The sequence below is a fragment of the Schistocerca americana genome, chromosome 2 (assembly GCF_021461395.2).
Source record: "Schistocerca americana isolate TAMUIC-IGC-003095 chromosome 2, iqSchAmer2.1, whole genome shotgun sequence".
NCBI classification, from domain to species: domain Eukaryota; kingdom Metazoa; phylum Arthropoda; class Insecta; order Orthoptera; family Acrididae; genus Schistocerca; species Schistocerca americana.
This window is the reverse complement of record NC_060120.1, coordinates 185,389,300-185,406,205: the sequence shown is the minus strand read 5'-3', so window position 1 is coordinate 185,406,205 and position 16,906 is coordinate 185,389,300. Positions and strand designations below refer to the sequence as shown.

The 16,906-nt window shown below is 46.5% G+C and overlaps 1 protein-coding gene across 1 annotated transcript in view; it reads right to left on the bottom strand.

Moving 5' to 3' along the window:
- Nucleotides 1-16,906, bottom strand: part of LOC124593863 (glutamate receptor ionotropic, delta-1-like) — a 123,760-nt gene that overhangs the window by 84,824 nt on the left and 22,030 nt on the right. Inside the window, exons 3-4 of the mRNA XM_047132210.1 lie at nucleotides 8,948-9,101; nucleotides 96-217 (exon numbers count right to left, since the gene is read on the bottom strand). Coding sequence (XP_046988166.1) covers nucleotides 96-217; nucleotides 8,948-9,101 — 276 coding nt within the window. The remainder of the gene's footprint in view (nucleotides 1-95; nucleotides 218-8,947; nucleotides 9,102-16,906) is intronic.

The window sequence follows — 16,906 nt, the reverse complement described above, 5'->3', positions numbered from 1 at the left end:
TGCCAGCTCAGCTGTCAGTCAGTTCGTTACTGTGATGCAAGTGTGGTACCAGAACGCTACGCTGCGTCGCTCTCGTCCCAGAGCAGAGACCTCACCTGGCGTTGAGTGAGCGCGCGACGAACTCCATGACGTCGATGAGGTTGCGGGCGTCGTCCGAGTCGTCGTCGACGCTGGCCGTCTTGAGGTCCTTGACGCCGCCCGCGCCGCCCACCGCCTCCTCCAGCGTCGCGGCGCCGCCCCCGGCCAGCACGTCCGGCGCCAAGCTGCCAGCCGCCGCCGCCGCGCTCGCATTCTTCACGCCAACCAGCAGCGGCAGGCCCTGGCGGCACAAGCGCGCTTTCATCCACATCTATACCTACTTAGATTACATTACATTAATTATTCATTCCATAGACCCATAAAAGAGGGAATCCTCCTGGGTGTGGAACATGTCAGATAAACACATTACAAAAATGTAATTAGAAAAACTTGAGTTTCATTAATTTTAATGATCCTCAGTCAATAAACAGTAAAATTATGTACTTGAATTAAATTTAAACTTCTAATATTTACAGGTTTAATACTTACATCTGCTTTCATTAAATCCATCATTCAGACATTTGCTAGTTTCTTGGCTATTACAACCAAGTACTGTCAAAAATTAAAGTAAATTATTGACTTCAGTGATCCTCAGTTAAGAACAGGCAGATTATGTACAAGATTTAAAATTAAACTTCCACTATTTACAGACTTAAAGACTTACATCTGCTTTCCATACAGCCATCATTCACACAGTAGGTAGTTTTACTTGGCTGTTATAACCAAGTATTGTCAAACATTAAAGTATAATAAATTTTCATTAAAATGGTCTACTGCACTTGTTGAGAAACTCGTGGGTGGAATAGAAGGAGTTGACCACCAAAAATTCTTTTAAATTATGTTTAAATCGTGCCTTGTCTGAAAATAAACTCTTAATGGTTGCTGGTAACTTATTGAAAATATGTGTTGCTGAATACTGGACTCCTTTCTGGGCAAGAGTAAGTGATTTTAAATCTTTATGTCTATTGTTCTTATTCCTAGTATTGATACTGTGTACTAAGCAGTCAGTTGGAAAAAGAGATGTATTATTTACAACAAACTTCATTAAGGAATAAATATACTGAGAAGCTGTGATTAATATGTCCAATTCTTTGAATAGGTTTCGACATGATGTTCTTGGATTTACACTACTCATTACTCTGTACTCTAAAAATGTTTTCTCTGTTTGTGGAGTTACCCCAAAATATGAAACCATATGACATAATTAAGTGAAAATAAGCAAAATATTCCAGTTTTTTTCATATTTATATCTCCTACATCTGACATCATTCGCATTGCAAACACAGACTTGTTTAGACGCTTTAGCAATTCGTTAGCATGTTGCTCCCAACAGAATTTATTATCAAGTTGTAATCCTAAGAATTTTACACTCTCAACTTCTCCTATTTCCATGTCATCATATTTTATACACACACCAGGAGGTAATCTCTTGGAAGTTCTGAACTGCATATAGTGGGTCTTTTCAAAGTTTAATGACAGTGAATTGCTATGAATCACTTATTAATGTCAGTAAAAATTTGATTAACTGCCTTTTCTAAATTTATATTTGATTTACTATTTATTGCAATGTTTGTATCATCTGCAAATAAGACAAACTTGGCATCTGGTAATGTAACAGATGACAAGTCATTAATATACACAAAAACAGTAGTGGACCTAGTATGGAACCTTGGGGAACACTACATGTAATTTCTTCCCAGTCAGATGATGTGTGATTGCCTACTGCTGAACTGTTACGTAATGACATCCTTTGTTTTCAGTTAGTAAGATATGACTGAAACCACTTTGTATCACTACCAGTGACGCCATAATATTTTAATTTACTTAAGAGAATGCTGTGATTCACACAGTCATACGCCTTCGACAGGTCACAGAATATGCCAGTTGCCACTAATCTGCTGTCCAATGAATTAAGGACATTTTCGCTGTAAGTGTAAATAGCTTTCTCAATATCAGAACCCTTTGACAGTATGTTATTTTTACTAAGGTGCTTAAGTAGACTCTTGAACATAACCTTTTCAAAGATTTTTGAAAAAGCTGGCGAAAATGTGATCGGCCGGTAATTTGACGGCATTTCTTTGTCCCTTTGACTGCAAGTCACATGTAAGTGCCTGGCAGATGGTTCATCGAACCACCTTCACAATAATTCTCTATTATCATTACAATCTCGAACAGCACACGTGAACAACGAACACATATATCTTTCCGTGCGAGCTCTGATTTCCCTTATTTTATTATGGTGATCGTTTCTCCATAAGTAGCTCGGCATCAACAAAATATTTTTGCAGTCAGAGGAGAACTTGGTGATTGACTGCGTGAGAAGATTCTGCCACAACGAAAAACGCCTTTGTTTTAAGCATGTCTCCCCCAAACCCGGTATGATGTCAGTGACATTAGGCCCCCTCCCTCCCCCCCCCCTCCCACTGATCACAATAATATAACACGTGCTGCCCTTCTATGAACTTTCTCGATGTACTCCGCTAGTCCTATCTGGTAAGGATCCCACACCGCGCAGCAGTATTCTAAAAGAGGACGGACAAGTGTATCTAGGCAGTCTCTTTAGTAGATCTGTTAAATTTTCTAAGTGTCCTACCAATAAAACGCAGTTTTGGTTGGCTTTCACCACAACATTTTCTGTGTGTTCCTTCCAATTTAACTTGTTCGTAATCGTAATTCCTAGGTATTTAGATGAATTTACCTATAGACATGACTGATTTATCGTGTAACCGAAGTTTAACGGATTCCTTTTAGCACACATGTGGATAACCTCACACTTTTCGGTATTTAGGGTCAATTGCCAATTTTTGCAGCATACAAATATCTTTTCTAAATCGTTTTGCAATTTGTTTTGATCTTCTGATGACTTTACTACACGATAAACGACAGCATAATCTGCAAAAACCGAAGACGGTTGCTCAGATCGTCTCCTAACTCGTTTATATACACAATGTGATCAAAAGTATACGGAAACCACCAAAAACACCCGTTTTTCATGTTAGGTGCATTGTGCTGCCACCTACTGCCAGGTACTCCATATCAGCGACCTCAGTAGTCATTGGACATCGTGAGAGAGCAGAATGGGGCCCTCCGCGGAACTCACGGACTTCGAACGTGGTCAAGTGATTGGGCGTCACTTGTGTCATACGTCTTTAAGCGAGATTTCCACACTCCGAAACATCCGTAGGTCCACTGTTTCCGATGTGATACTGAAGTGGAAACGTGAAGGGACACGTACAGCACAAAAGCGTACAGGACGACCTCGTCTGTTGACCCAGAGAGACCGCCGACAGTTGAAGAGGGGTCGTAATGTGTGATAAGCAGACTCTATCCAGACCATCACACAAGAATTCCAAACTGCATCATGATCCTCTGCAAGTACCATGACAGTTAGGCGGGAGGAGAGAAAACTTGGATTTCGTGCTCGAGTGGCTGCTCATAAGCCACACATCACGGCGTAAATGCCAAACGACGCCTCGTTTGGTGTAAGGAGCGTAAACATTGGACGAGTGAACAGTGGAAAAATGTTGAGTGGAGTGACGAATCACGGTACACAATGTGGCGATCCGATGGCAGGTTGTGGGTATGGCGAATGCTCGGTGAACGTCATCTGCCAGCTGACGTAGTCCCGACAGTAAAATTCGGAGACGGTGGTGTTATGGTGTGGTCGTGGTTTTCATGGAGGGGGCTTGCACCCATTGTGTTTTGCGTGGCACTATCACAGCACAGGCCTTCATTTATGTTTTAAGCACCTTCATGCTTCCCACTGTTGAAGAGCAATTCGGGGATTCGGGGATGGGGATTATATATTTCAACACGATCCAGCACCTGTTCATAATGCCTGTGGTGGAGTTGTTACACGACAATAACATCCCTGTAATGGACTGGCCTGCACAGAGTCCTGACTTGAATCCTATAGAATACCTTTGGGATGTTTTGGAACGCCGACTTCGTGCCAGGCCTTACCGACCGACATCGATACTTCCCCTCAGTGCAGCACTTCGTGAAGAATGCGCTGCCATTACCCAAGAAACCTTCCAGCACCTGATTGAACGTATGCCTTCGAGAGTGGAAGCTGTCATCAAGGCTAAAGGTGGGCCAACACCATACTAAGTTCCATCATCACCGCTGGAGGGTGCCACGAACTTTTAAGCAGTTTTCAGCCGGGTATCCGGATACTTTTGATCGCATAGTGTAGATAAGAAAATAGCAGAGGGCCTATCACACTTCCTTGGGGAACGCCAAAAGTCACTTCTGTTTTACTCGATGTCTTTCCGTCAGTTTCCACGAACTCTGACCTCTCTCACAGGGTATCGCTAATCCACTAGCATAACTGATACGATATTCCACGAGCAAGCAGTTTGATTACAAGCTGCTTGTCAGGTACAGTGTCAAAAGCCCTCTGGAAATCTAGAAATACGTAATCAGTTTGAAATCCTTTGTCAACAGCACTCAATACTTCGTGTGAGTAAAGAGCTAGTTGTGTTTCGCAAGAAGGATATTTTCTAAATCCCTGCTGACTGTCTGCCAATAGACCGTTCACTTCGAGGTAATTGATAATGTTCGAACACAATATATGTTCCAAAACTCTGCTGCACATTGCCGTTAATGATATGGGCTCTAATTTAGTGAATTTCTCTTACTGCCTTTCTTGACTATTGGTGTGACATGTGTAACTTTCAAGTGTTTGCCTATGGATTTTTCGTCGAGCGAGCGGTTGTATACGATCGTGAAGTATGGAGCTATTTTTAAGTATGGGGTTATAGCTTCAGCATACTCTGAAAGGAACCTAACTGGATCGGATGACTTGCTTCTATTAAGTGGTTTAAGTTGCTTCACTACTCCTAGGATATTTATGTGTACGTTACTCATTTTGGCAGCTGTTCTTGCTTCGAATTCTGGAATATATACTTCGTCATCTTTGGTGAACTACTTTCGGAAGGCTGTGTTTACTAACTCTGCTTTGGCAGCACTATCGTCAATAATATTTCCATTGCTATCACGCATAGAAGGCATTTATCGTGTCTTGCCGCTAGCATACTTTACACACGACCAGAATCTCTTTGTAGCGAATCAGCCGCAGTCGACACTCACTATAACTGCTATTTTTTATATAATTTCGGGCAGTTTTCTCAAGTATCTCCTGTATAACAAGATTCAATGATGACACGTCTTTCCCTAGTTCAGAAGAATTATAGGACCTGTTGAATGAAATGAGAACTCTAATGAGTGTAGAACATGAACTGAGAGGAAGCAAAAAGAAGATGAAAGTAAACAGACAGAAAGTAAACTGACAGAAATGATATTAGAGACGAACTTAACATCAAAACTAGTGACCACGAAGCAGACAAAGTCAAGGAATTCTGCTACCTTGGAAGCGAACTAACACACGACACACGAAACAAGAAGCACACTAAAAGCGGAGTACCACAGGCGAAAAGGGTTTTCCTGGACATGAAAAGTCTCCTACTATGAAACATCGGCCTTAACCTGAGGAAGAAATTTCTGGGAAAGCGCTTTTGGACACAGAATCAAATGGTAGTGATTCATGTACTGTCTGAAAACAGGAAAAGAATAGCATCGAAACGTTTGAGACGTGGTGCTACAGTATGATCTTGAAAATTAGGTTTACTGATAAGAGGCGAGGGCGTTTGCACTGCATCACTTATGGACAAGCGACTGAATCTTTAACCATGAGAGCAACATGTATACAGATGTCCGGTAAATATGTCTAAACACACTCTACGACAAAAAAAAAGACGCACCACGAATGAATTATCGGAATCGGACGGGTCGGTAGATGCGATGCACATTTACAGACAAACAAATGACCACAAATTCAGAAAAATTGGATGATTCTTTCAAGAGAAAGATCTACACAAGTTGAGCAAGTCAGAAACGCGTTGGTCCACATCTGACCCTTATGCAAGCAGTTATTCGGCTTGACATTGATTAACAGAGTTGTCGCACGTCCTCTTTAGAGATATCGTACCAAAGTCCAACTGGTGGGTTAGGTCGTCAAAATCAGGACATGATTGGAGGGCCCTGCCAACGCTTCTCAATTGGGGTGATATATGGAGACCTTGGTGGTCAAGGTAGGGTTTAGCAAGCATGACGAAAAGCAGTAGAAACTCTCACGGCATGCTGGCGGGCATTACAGTATGGGAACATAATCCCAGGACGGTTTTCCATGAAGGGCAACAAGGCAGGAGTGTTGGGACAACCTATGTTCTACGCCAAAGTGGCATTATCCAAGATGGCGGCGATGACGTCATCCAAGATGGCGGATTTTGGCGGTAAGTTTGAATTTTTGCTTGAAGATAGGCCAATTGGGCTACCTCCACTAACCTAACTCCCACCCTACCCTCCCGTCCCCAAGGAGAACGGCGGGAAGTTCAAATTCCAACAGGAGAATGCATCACACCACGGTTGTCTCTACTAACCTAAGAAAATCGCGGGAAGATAGGTCACATGGGCTACTTCCACTAACCTAAGCCATCCTATTGCCACCTCTTCCTAGGAACTGGTGCCAAGTTTGAATTTTGGTGGTAAAGAAAGGTCTACTAACCTATGAAAAAGGCGTGAAAGAAAGAACACTTGGACTACCTCCACTAACCTAAGTCACCCGACCGCCAACTCTTCCTAGGGATTGATGGGAAAAGGAATCAGCCTGCACTGGGCTACTGGAAAGATGAAGGAGTGTACTTTACTTATTTTGGAACAATTCAAACTTTCCACTAAAATCCGCCATCTTGGATGACGTCACAGACGCCATCTTGAATGATGTCATCGCCGCCATCTTGGATAACGGTACTTTGGCGTAGAACATAGGTTGTCCCAATACTAACGGGGCGCAAAATATCGTCGACGTACCGCTCTGCTGCAAGGGTGCCGCGCATGACAATCAAAGAGGTTATACCGTGGAATGAAAAGACACCCCAGACCATCACTCGTGGCTGTCGAGCCGTATGGCGGGCGACAGTAAGGTTCGTATCCCACCACTGTCCTCAACGCCTCCAAAGCGTCTTCAGTGCTCAGTCCCTCTTCGAATTAAGCCCCAATGACCAACATCCCATTTGGATAATTCATTCCTGGTGTGTCAATTATTTTTTCTTTTTTTGTCTTACAGAGTCTTTGCGCGAGGCTGCTTGCAGAGATATGAAGTGGAACGATAAATAATAATAAGTAGTAGGTAAAGAAAAAGCGAACTGCAATTCTTTGGTAGGATATTTGGAAACCATACACCGTGTAGAAAAGAGATTGGATAGAAAACGCTTGTACGGCTCGTACTACCGGGTGAACAAAAAGTCAGTATACATTTGAAAACTTAGTAAACCACGAATAATGTAAATAGAGAGGTAAAAATTGACACACATGCTTGGAATGACATGGGGTTTTATTAGAACAAAAAAAAACAAAGTTCACAAACTGTCCTACAGATGGCGCTGGACAGCAAAACTGATACTGTGAAGGGTGAGAGGTACGCCGATATGTTACAGAATCGCATCATCCCAAGCCTGGCTGATAAGCACCTGCTAGAACGTACGATGTTTATGCAGGATGGCGCTCCACCCCATATTGCTAGACGCGTGAAAGATCTCTTGCGCGCGTCGTTTGGTGATGATCGTGCGCTCAGCCGCCACTTTCGTCATGCTTGGCCTCCCAGGTCCCCAGACCTCAGTCCGTGCGATTATTGGCATTGGGGTTACCAGAAGGGATGCTGAAAGACAACATCCGACGCCAATGCCTCACCATAACTCCGGGCATGTGGTTGAGGAATGATGGTAGACATATTGAGCATTTCCTGTAAAGAACATCATCTTTGCTTTGTCTTACTTTGTTATGCTAATTATTGCTACTCTGATCAGATGAAACGCCATCTGTCGGACATTTTTTGAACGTTTGTATTTTTTTGGTTCTAATAAAACCTCATGTCATTCCAAGCAAGTGTGTCAATTTGTACCTATCTACATTATTCCGTCACTTATTCAGTTTTCAAATTTATACTGACTTGTTGATGACCCGGTAGGATACTGTGGCTCAAATGGCTCTGAGCACTATGGGACTCAACTGCTGTGGTCATAAGTCCCCTAGAACTTAGAACTTCTTAAACCTAACTAACCTAAGGACATCACACACATCCATGCCCGAGGCAGGATTCGAACCTGCGACCGTAGCGGTCGTGCGGTTCCAGACTGTAGCGCCTTTAACCGCTCGGCCACTCCGGCCGGCTAGGATACTGTGTAAGTGTGTGCGGCCCATATCAAGTCGCACTAAAACGGGTTCACCTAGTACATACAAAGAGTTGCGTCACGATGGTTGAACTGGCGACAGAGTGTAAAAGAGACCTCTATTGGCAGAAAGTCTGAGTAGGACGTTGTACATTCCCCAAAAAGCTACTTAGAAAACTTCAAGAGGGCAGAAGAATTATTCTTCAGCCGCTACGCACCTGCCCCGCAGGGATAGTACAGAAAAAATTAGACCAATGAGAGGTCGGACAAAGAGGCACAAACAGTCATTCTTTCCACACTGTGCCTATGAATGGAAGGAAAGAATGGTTCAAATGGCTCTGAGCACTATGGGACTCAACTGCTGAGGTCATTAGTCCCCTAGAACTTAGAACTAATTAAACGTAACTAACCTAAGGACATCACAAACATCCATGCCCGAGGCAGGATTCGAACCTGCGACCGTAGCGGTCTTGCGGTTCCAGACTGCAGCGCCTTTAACCGCACGGCCACTTCGGCCGGCGAAGGAAAGAATGCTTAGCATATTGCACGTCGAAAGGTTTCTGCCATTACGCGCTTTACAGTGGTTAACAGAGTGCAGTGGTGGAGGTAGATCAGATGTAGAGTCAGGGCGTGTGACGTACCTGCAGATCTCCCCTGGCCTCCAGTGCCCTGGGGCTGGCGAGCGCGGCGGTGCCGTTGGCGCGGTCCCAGCGGCCCAGGGGTACCACCACCAGGGACGAGTTGAGCGCCGGCCGGATCTTGTACACCTGCAGCAGCTGCGCCCAAGCTGCGGGCCTGCAGCGTGGAATGATTCACTCCATCTCACTGCTGACTGAAGGGCTTAAGCTCATCCGAGGCTTAACAGTCAAGTGATGTCCAGAGGTGCAAACTACACTGAGGTGACAAAAATCATGGGATATCTCCTAACATCGTGTTGGACCTCCTTTTGCCTGGCGTAGTGCCACAGCTGGACTTGGCGTGGACTCAACAGTTGTTGGAAGTCCCCTGCAGAAATACTGTGAGCCGTGCTGCCTTTAGAGACGCCCATAATCGCGAAAGTTGTAAGTAGGCTGTTTAGGTTTTTATGTCGGTAACGCCACGTTGCGCTCTGTATGAAAATCACTGACTGTGCTGTGTGTAGTCTGCGGCTGGTTGGCATTGTTGGAATATTCGGTTGTGTAGTGTTGGGCAGTTGGATGTGAACAGCGGGTAGCGTTGCGCAGTTGGAGGTGAGCCGCCAGCAGTGGTGGATGTGCGGAGAGAGATGGCAGACTTTTGAGAGTGGACTACCTAGACGTGTGCCCATCAGAAAGAGTAAATTTGTAAGACTGGATGTCATGAACTGATATATATATCATCACTTTTGAACACGATTAAGGTAAATACATTGTTTGTTCTCTATCAAAACCTTTCATTTGCTAACTATGCCTATCAGTAGTTAGTGCCTTCAATAGTTAGGATCCTTTGTTTAGCTGGCAGTATTGGCGCTCGCTGTATTGCAGTAGTTCGAGTAACGAAGGTTTTTTTGAGGTAGTGATTCATAAAAGGTATAGGTTATTGTTAGTCAGGGCCATTCTTTTGTAGGGATTATTGAAAGTCAGATTGCGTTGCGCTAAAAATATTGTGTGTCAGTTTAGTGTTTATCAGAATAAGTAAGGAGAGAAATGTCTGAGTACGTTCAGTTCTGCTCAGCTCTTTGAAAATCAAATAACGTAAATTGCAGTAGTTCGAGTAACGAAAATTTTTGTGAGGTAAGTGATTCATGAAAGGCATAGGTTATTGTTAGTGAGGGCCATTCTTTTGTAGGGATTATTGAAAGTCAGATTGCGTTGCGCTAAAAATATGGTGTCAGTTTAGTGAATGTCTGAGTACGTTCAGTTTTGCTCAGCTGTTTGAAAATCAGATAACGTAAGAGGTTTATCAGCACAGTAATTCATTAATTTTTCTAAGGGGATGTTTCAAATGTCGCAGATAAAAAAAAAGAGTTTTATATATTTGAGGATCTTCATGACGTAATAAAACTGGAGCACATGTTGTATGGGGCACCTTCGATTTCACAAGGTTTTGCAATAATTGGGTTTGCTGTGCTTCAAAGAAACTGCAACAAGGAAAAAAATGGTTGGCATCTCCTTCTTCTATCTTCTGATAGTCGCGGAAGGGATATCCTTGACGCCTATCAGACACAAGGAGCGGAATAATAGTTTTCTGGTTTTCGTACCAAGGGGGAGGTTTCAAAGTGTCGCCGGTGCAGGATTTTGTGCACCAACCGAAATCTCGTTACGTCCCACAAATGTTGGATGGGATTTATATTGGGTGATCTGGTTGGCCAGATCACCGCTCGACCAACCAGTCGTGAACAACTGTGGCTCAATGACATGGATCATTGTAATCCATAAAAATTCCATCGTTATTTGGGAACATGAAGTCCACGAACGGCTGCAAATGGTCCCAGTTGGTTCAGTTTGATCAGAGAACAGTCCGTCCCATGTAAACACAACCCACACCATCCTGGAGCCACCACGAGCTTGCACAGTGTCTTATCGACAACCTGGGTCTGTGGTTTCGTAGGGTCTCGCCACACTCGAACCCCACTGAAATCGTGACTCATCTGAAAAGCCACGGTTTTCCAGTCGGGGTCCAACCGATATGGTCACCAGCCGAAGAGAGGCGCTGTAGGCGATGTCGGGCTGTTAGTAAAGAAACTAGCGACGGTCGTCTGCCACTTTCCGCGGCAATGTTCTAGCGGATACGTTCGTCGTACGTCCCACATTGATTTCTGCGGCTATTTCATGTGGTGTTGCTTGTTGTTAGCACTGATGACCCTACGCAAACGCGGCTAGTCTCGATCGTCAAGTGAATGCCGTCGGCCACTGCGTAGTTCATGGTGAGAACTACAGCCTGAAATTTGGTATTCTCGGCACACTCTTGACACTGTGGATGTCGGAATTCCGAATTCCCTAACGATTTCCACAATGGAATGTCAAAGCGTCTAGCTCCAACAACTACCAATCCGCATTCAGATGTTGTTAATTCCTGTCGTGCTGCCATAATTACACCCCCCCCCCCCCCCCCTCCACACACACACTCACTCACACTCACGTCGAAAACTGTTTCTCATGAACTACATGAGTGAAAGTAACAGCTCCGCCAATGTATTTCCATCTTTTATCTTGTTTACACGATACTACCGCCATCTGTATATGTGCATATCGCTATCCCACGACTTTTGTCACATCAGTGAATTACCTCTGTATTACGACGATTACAGCTTAAAAAGCCTTTGCTGCTATCAAAAATACCTTTCTATGTGGTACTCTAATAAACATTCGGACGAAGATAGACTGTATATTTTTCTAATATACTAGGGTTAGAACTTTAATAGTGGCAACTATTTATTTACAAAAATGGTTCAAATGGCTATGAGCACTATGGGACTTAACATCTCAGGTCATCAGTCCCCTAGAACTTAGAACTACCTAAACCTAACTAACCTAAGGACATCACACACATCCATGCCCGAGGCAGGATTCGAACCTGCGACCGTAGCAGTCGCGCGGTTCCGGACTGAAGCGCCTAGAACCGCTTGGCCACCGCGGCCGGCATTTATTTACAGCTCGTACAAAATAGACCCGAGTTTCAAAGTTTTACTGACCTTCAAAATGGTCACCAGCATTGTGTATAACTCGTTGACAGCGATGTGGAAGTCGTAGGATACTCTTAGCAGTGCCAGTTGTGTTGATAGTTTGAGTGGCGCGGCCTATTGCCTGACGAATGTGTAGCAGTTCTGGACGAATTCCGTGAAGTGTTTCCATCAGTTTAGAAATCAAGTTGAACTCACGAGGGCTCAAGGCAGGGGAGTGCAGTAGGTGGATCATCATGGCAGGCGACAGTTCTGTCGCCGGCCGTGGCGGCCGAGCGGTTCTAGGCGCTTCAGTCTAGGACCGCGCTACTGCTACGGTCGCAGGTTCGAATGCTGCCTCGGGCATGGATGTGCGTGATGTCCTTAGGTTCGTTAGGTTTACGTAGTTCTAAGTTCTAGGGGACTGATGACCTCTGATGATAAGTCCCATAGTGGTCAGAGCCATTTGAACCAACTTCTGACATCGAATGTAACAGCAACACCAAATGTAGTGGAAAGAGGTAGAAGGCACCGTATTAAGACTCGTCCGAGCTTTCCAAGTGATTTATTGTTCGCAACTACAGTGACGCATTCACCTCAGTCTGTGTCACTAGGTCCTGCAATGTGGAGGACACCACTTTACTATCTGCGAAACAGATTGGCGCGGAATGGCTGCCTCAGCGCCGCCCGCTGACAAGTGCAAGTTGGACCGTGCCGTGCATCCTTGCCGGTGTGGCTTGGATCACGGCACGATCCGGCATCTGAATCTGCAGCCCTCGCCCTGGATGTCTTTGGTGCGTGTTGGGAGCCAAGACGACTGCCCATGGTAGTGAGCCATGCGTTGGCCCGCCACTGGTTGGCTATGGACCCTGTGTCGGCCTCAGAGGGTCGAACCAGCGACCCACTGAGGACTGCAACGGTGATGCCTCATCTGCTTCTGTGTGGAGCTGGTGGTGTGACACACCCCGCCATCCAGGAGATGGTTGGTTGGTTTGGGGGATTAAAGGGACCAGACTGCATCCAGGAGAGCTGCCACACTTGAATGCTTTGTTAGTGAACCGGCACCAATTTATATGTGGCTGTGCTCCTCTGTTTTGCTAAACGCACCACACCACATCACGTACACATAACACCTAGGTTGGCCAGTGGGCCCCTTCTGCCTGTGACTTGCGCCATGCAAACCGCTGCGTGTGCTTTTTCCAGCGGTTCTACGGCCCTGTGGCCTCCATTTTACTTCACAACTGCTGGTGAGTGTAGCTCACTGTAAACAGGCCCGCGCCCGGCTGTAACTTCACACTCAGAAATATTGCACCAAAACTGACTTATCCTATCGCAAACGGTAGTGCCGCTACAATACTCTTCCCAACCAAACCAACGCATGAATTCAGCCAGAGGGAGTGCAACATGATATTAATAAGGGGGCACGTACTACCAAGTTCATTGTGTTCTGGAAGGTACTGACAAGGATGTGGAGCCAACCCAACTCCAGTGCCGTGGCCAGCTGTGCTAAGACTTCTCTGTTGAGGATGCATGGCATGAACGGGCCAGTCAAGTTGGTTCCACAGTTTCTCCACTAGGTTTAAATCCAGTGAGTTTGGTGGCCGGAAGAGTTCATTATACTTGTCCTTGTGCTCTTTGAACCACGTACGTGCACTGCAAGCTGTGTGATACATTGCATTGTCCTCCTGGTAGATTCCACCATGTTGATCAAAAACAGACATCATGTAGATATGTACATTGCCCCCCCCCCCCCCCCAAGGGTAGATGTTTACATGTGTTGATCCATTGTGCCTTCCAGAATGACGAGATCGACCCAGGAATGCCACAAAAACATTCCCCAGACCATAACGATCCCTCCTCTGGCCTGCATCCTCTCGACAGTTGTTGCAGGGTGTTTCCTTTCAGTCTGAGGGAGCTCAAAACGTGATTCATCTGAAAAGGTCACCTCCCACCACTCAGTGGATGTCCAGTTGCGATACAAAATCCAGCCTTCGTCGCCAATGAACCACAGTTTGCATGGATGCGTGAATTAAGCGCCTGCTGCAGAGGCCCATAAACAACAAAGTTCGCTGAATGTCGTCGAGGAGACACTGTTGACAGCTCCTTGGTTCACCTGGCCGATATATTGCATGTCTATTCGCCTGTGCGCATCTCCACATCTGTGATTCACCGCTGTTATCTATGACCTGTGGTGCACCACAGTTACCTCGGCGCGAGGCTTGGACAGCACTATTTTGCCTTGTACGGTAATCTTCAACCACGTCGCCACGCGAACAGTTTGCAATCCAAACAGTTTCGGAAATGCTTCCACCCTTGGCCTGAAAGCTAATGATCATTCCCCTTTGGATGCCAATTAAATTGCTTCTTTTTTTTTTTTTTGCAATACGACAACGACTGCAGTGTTTTCCGCTTTATACAGGGTGTTACAAAAAGGTACGGCCAAACTTTCAGGAAACATTCCTCACACACAAAGAAAGAAAATACACTTCTGGAAATGGAAAAAAGAACACATTGACACCGGTGTGTCAGACCCACCATACTTGCTCCGGACACTGCGAGAGGGCTGTACAAGCAATGATCACACGCACGGCACAGCGGACCCACCAGGAACCGCGGTGTTGGCCGTCGAATGGCGCTAGCTGCGCAACATTTGTGCACCGCCGTCGTCAGTGTCAGCCAGTTTGCCGTGGCATACGGAGCTCCATCGCAGTCTTTAACACTGGTAGCATGCCGCGACAGCGTGGACGTGAACCGTATGTGCAGTTGACGGACTTTGAGCGAGGGCGTATAGTGGGCATGCGGGAGGCCAGGTGGACGTACCGCCGAATTGCTCAACACGTGGGGCGTGAGGTCTCCACAGTACATCGATGTTGTCGCCAGTGGTCGGCGGAAGGTGCACGTGCCCGTCGACCTGGGACCGGACCGCAGCGACGCACGGATGCACGCCAAGACCGTAGGATCCTACGCAGTGCCGTAGGGGAATGCACCGCCACTTCCCAGCAAATTAGGAACACTGTTGCTCCTGGGGTATCGGCGAGGACCATTCGCAACCGTCTCCATGAAGCTGGGCTACGGTCCCGCACACCGTTAGGCCGTCTTCCGCTCACGCTCCAACATCGTGCAGCCCGCCTCCAGTGGTGTCGCGACAGGCGTGAATGGAGGGACGAATGGAGACGTGTCGTCTTCAGCGATGAGAGTCGCTTCTGCCTTGGTGCCAATGATGGTCGTATGCGTGTTTGGCGCCATGCAGGTGAGCGCCACAATCAGGACTGCATACGACCGAGGCACACAGGGCCAACACCCAGCATCATGGTGTGGGGAGCGATCTCCTACACTGGCCGTACACCACTGGTGATCGTCGAGGGGACACTGAATAGTGCACGGTACATCCAAACCGTCATCGAACCCATCGTTCTACCATTCCTAGACCGGCAAGGGAACTTGCTGTTCCAACAGGACAATGCACGTCCGCATGTATCCCGTGCCACCCAACGTGCTCTAGAAGGTGTAAGTCAACTACCCTGGCCAGCAAGATCTCCGGATCTGTCCCCCATTGAGCATGTTTGGGACTGGATGAAGCGTCGTCTCACGCGGTCTGCACGTCCAGCACGAACGCTGGTCCAACTGAGGCGCCAGGTGGAAATGGCATGGCAAGCCGTTCCACAGGACTACATCCAGCATCTCTACGATCGTCTCCATGGGAGAAAAGCAGCCTGCATTGCTGCGAAAGGTGGATATACACTGTACTAGTGCCGACATTGTGCATGCTCTGTTGCCTGTGTCTATGTGCCTGTGGTTCTGTCAGTGTGATCATGTGATGTATCTGACCCCAGGACTGTGTCAATAAAGTTTCCCCTTCCTGGGACAATGAATTCACGGTGTTCTTATTTCAATTTCCAGGAGTGTATGTTATGTGGACATGTGTCCGGAAACGCTTACTTTCCATGTTAGAGCTCATTTTATTACTTCTCTTCAAATCACATTAATCATGGAATGGAAACACACAGCAACAGAACGTACCAGCGTGACTTCAAACACTTTGTTACAGGAAATGTTCAAAATGTCCTCTGTTAGCGAGGATACATGCATCCACCCTCCGTCGCATGGAATCCCTGATGCGCTGGTGCAGTCCTGGAAAATGGCGTATTGTATCACAGCCGTCCACAATACGAGCACGAAGAGTCTCTACATTTGGTACCGGGGTTGCGTAGACAAGAGCTTTCAAATGCCCCCATAAATGAAAGTCAAGAGGATTGAGGTCAGGAGAGCGTGGAGGCCATGGAATTGGTCCGCCTCTACCAATCCATCGGTCACCGAATCTGTTGTTGAGAAGCGTACGAACACTTCGACTGAAATGTGCAGGAGCTCCATCGTGCATGAACCACATGTTGTGTTGTACTTGTAAAGACACATGTTCTAACAGCACAGGTAGAGTATCCCGTATGAAATCATGGCGGTGAATCGAGGAAGTACAGTACACACTGTCGAAACTAAAATGAGCTCTAACATGGAAATTAAGCATTTCCGGACACATGTCCACATAACATCTTTTCTTTATTTGTGTATGAGGAATGTTTCCTGAAAGTTTGGCCGTACCTTTTTGTAACACCCTGTATACCCTGCACTGCTAGTGCTGCCACCTGCTGTCTGTGACAGGTTAAAGCTTGTTGACGTCCAACACAGGCGGAGGTCATATTTAATGTGACTAGAGTGAGTATGATCGAGTGCTTGCTGTTGACAGAAAGGCTTGAACAGCGGAATGGTATCTCAGTGTGGACGAGCTGCAGCGAGCAGCTGTGGCGGCTGACCTGCGCTGCGCGGTGCCGCCTCCGCCTCCGCCGCCGCCCCTGCGGCGTCCGGGCGCCGCCCACAGGCCGCCCGCCACGTCCCTCCGCCCCCGCGTGCTGTTGGCGCCGCCGCTGTGTCTGCAGGCGCCGCCCGGGCAGCGACCACGTGCCCGCTTCTCCCCCCTCTCACTGGC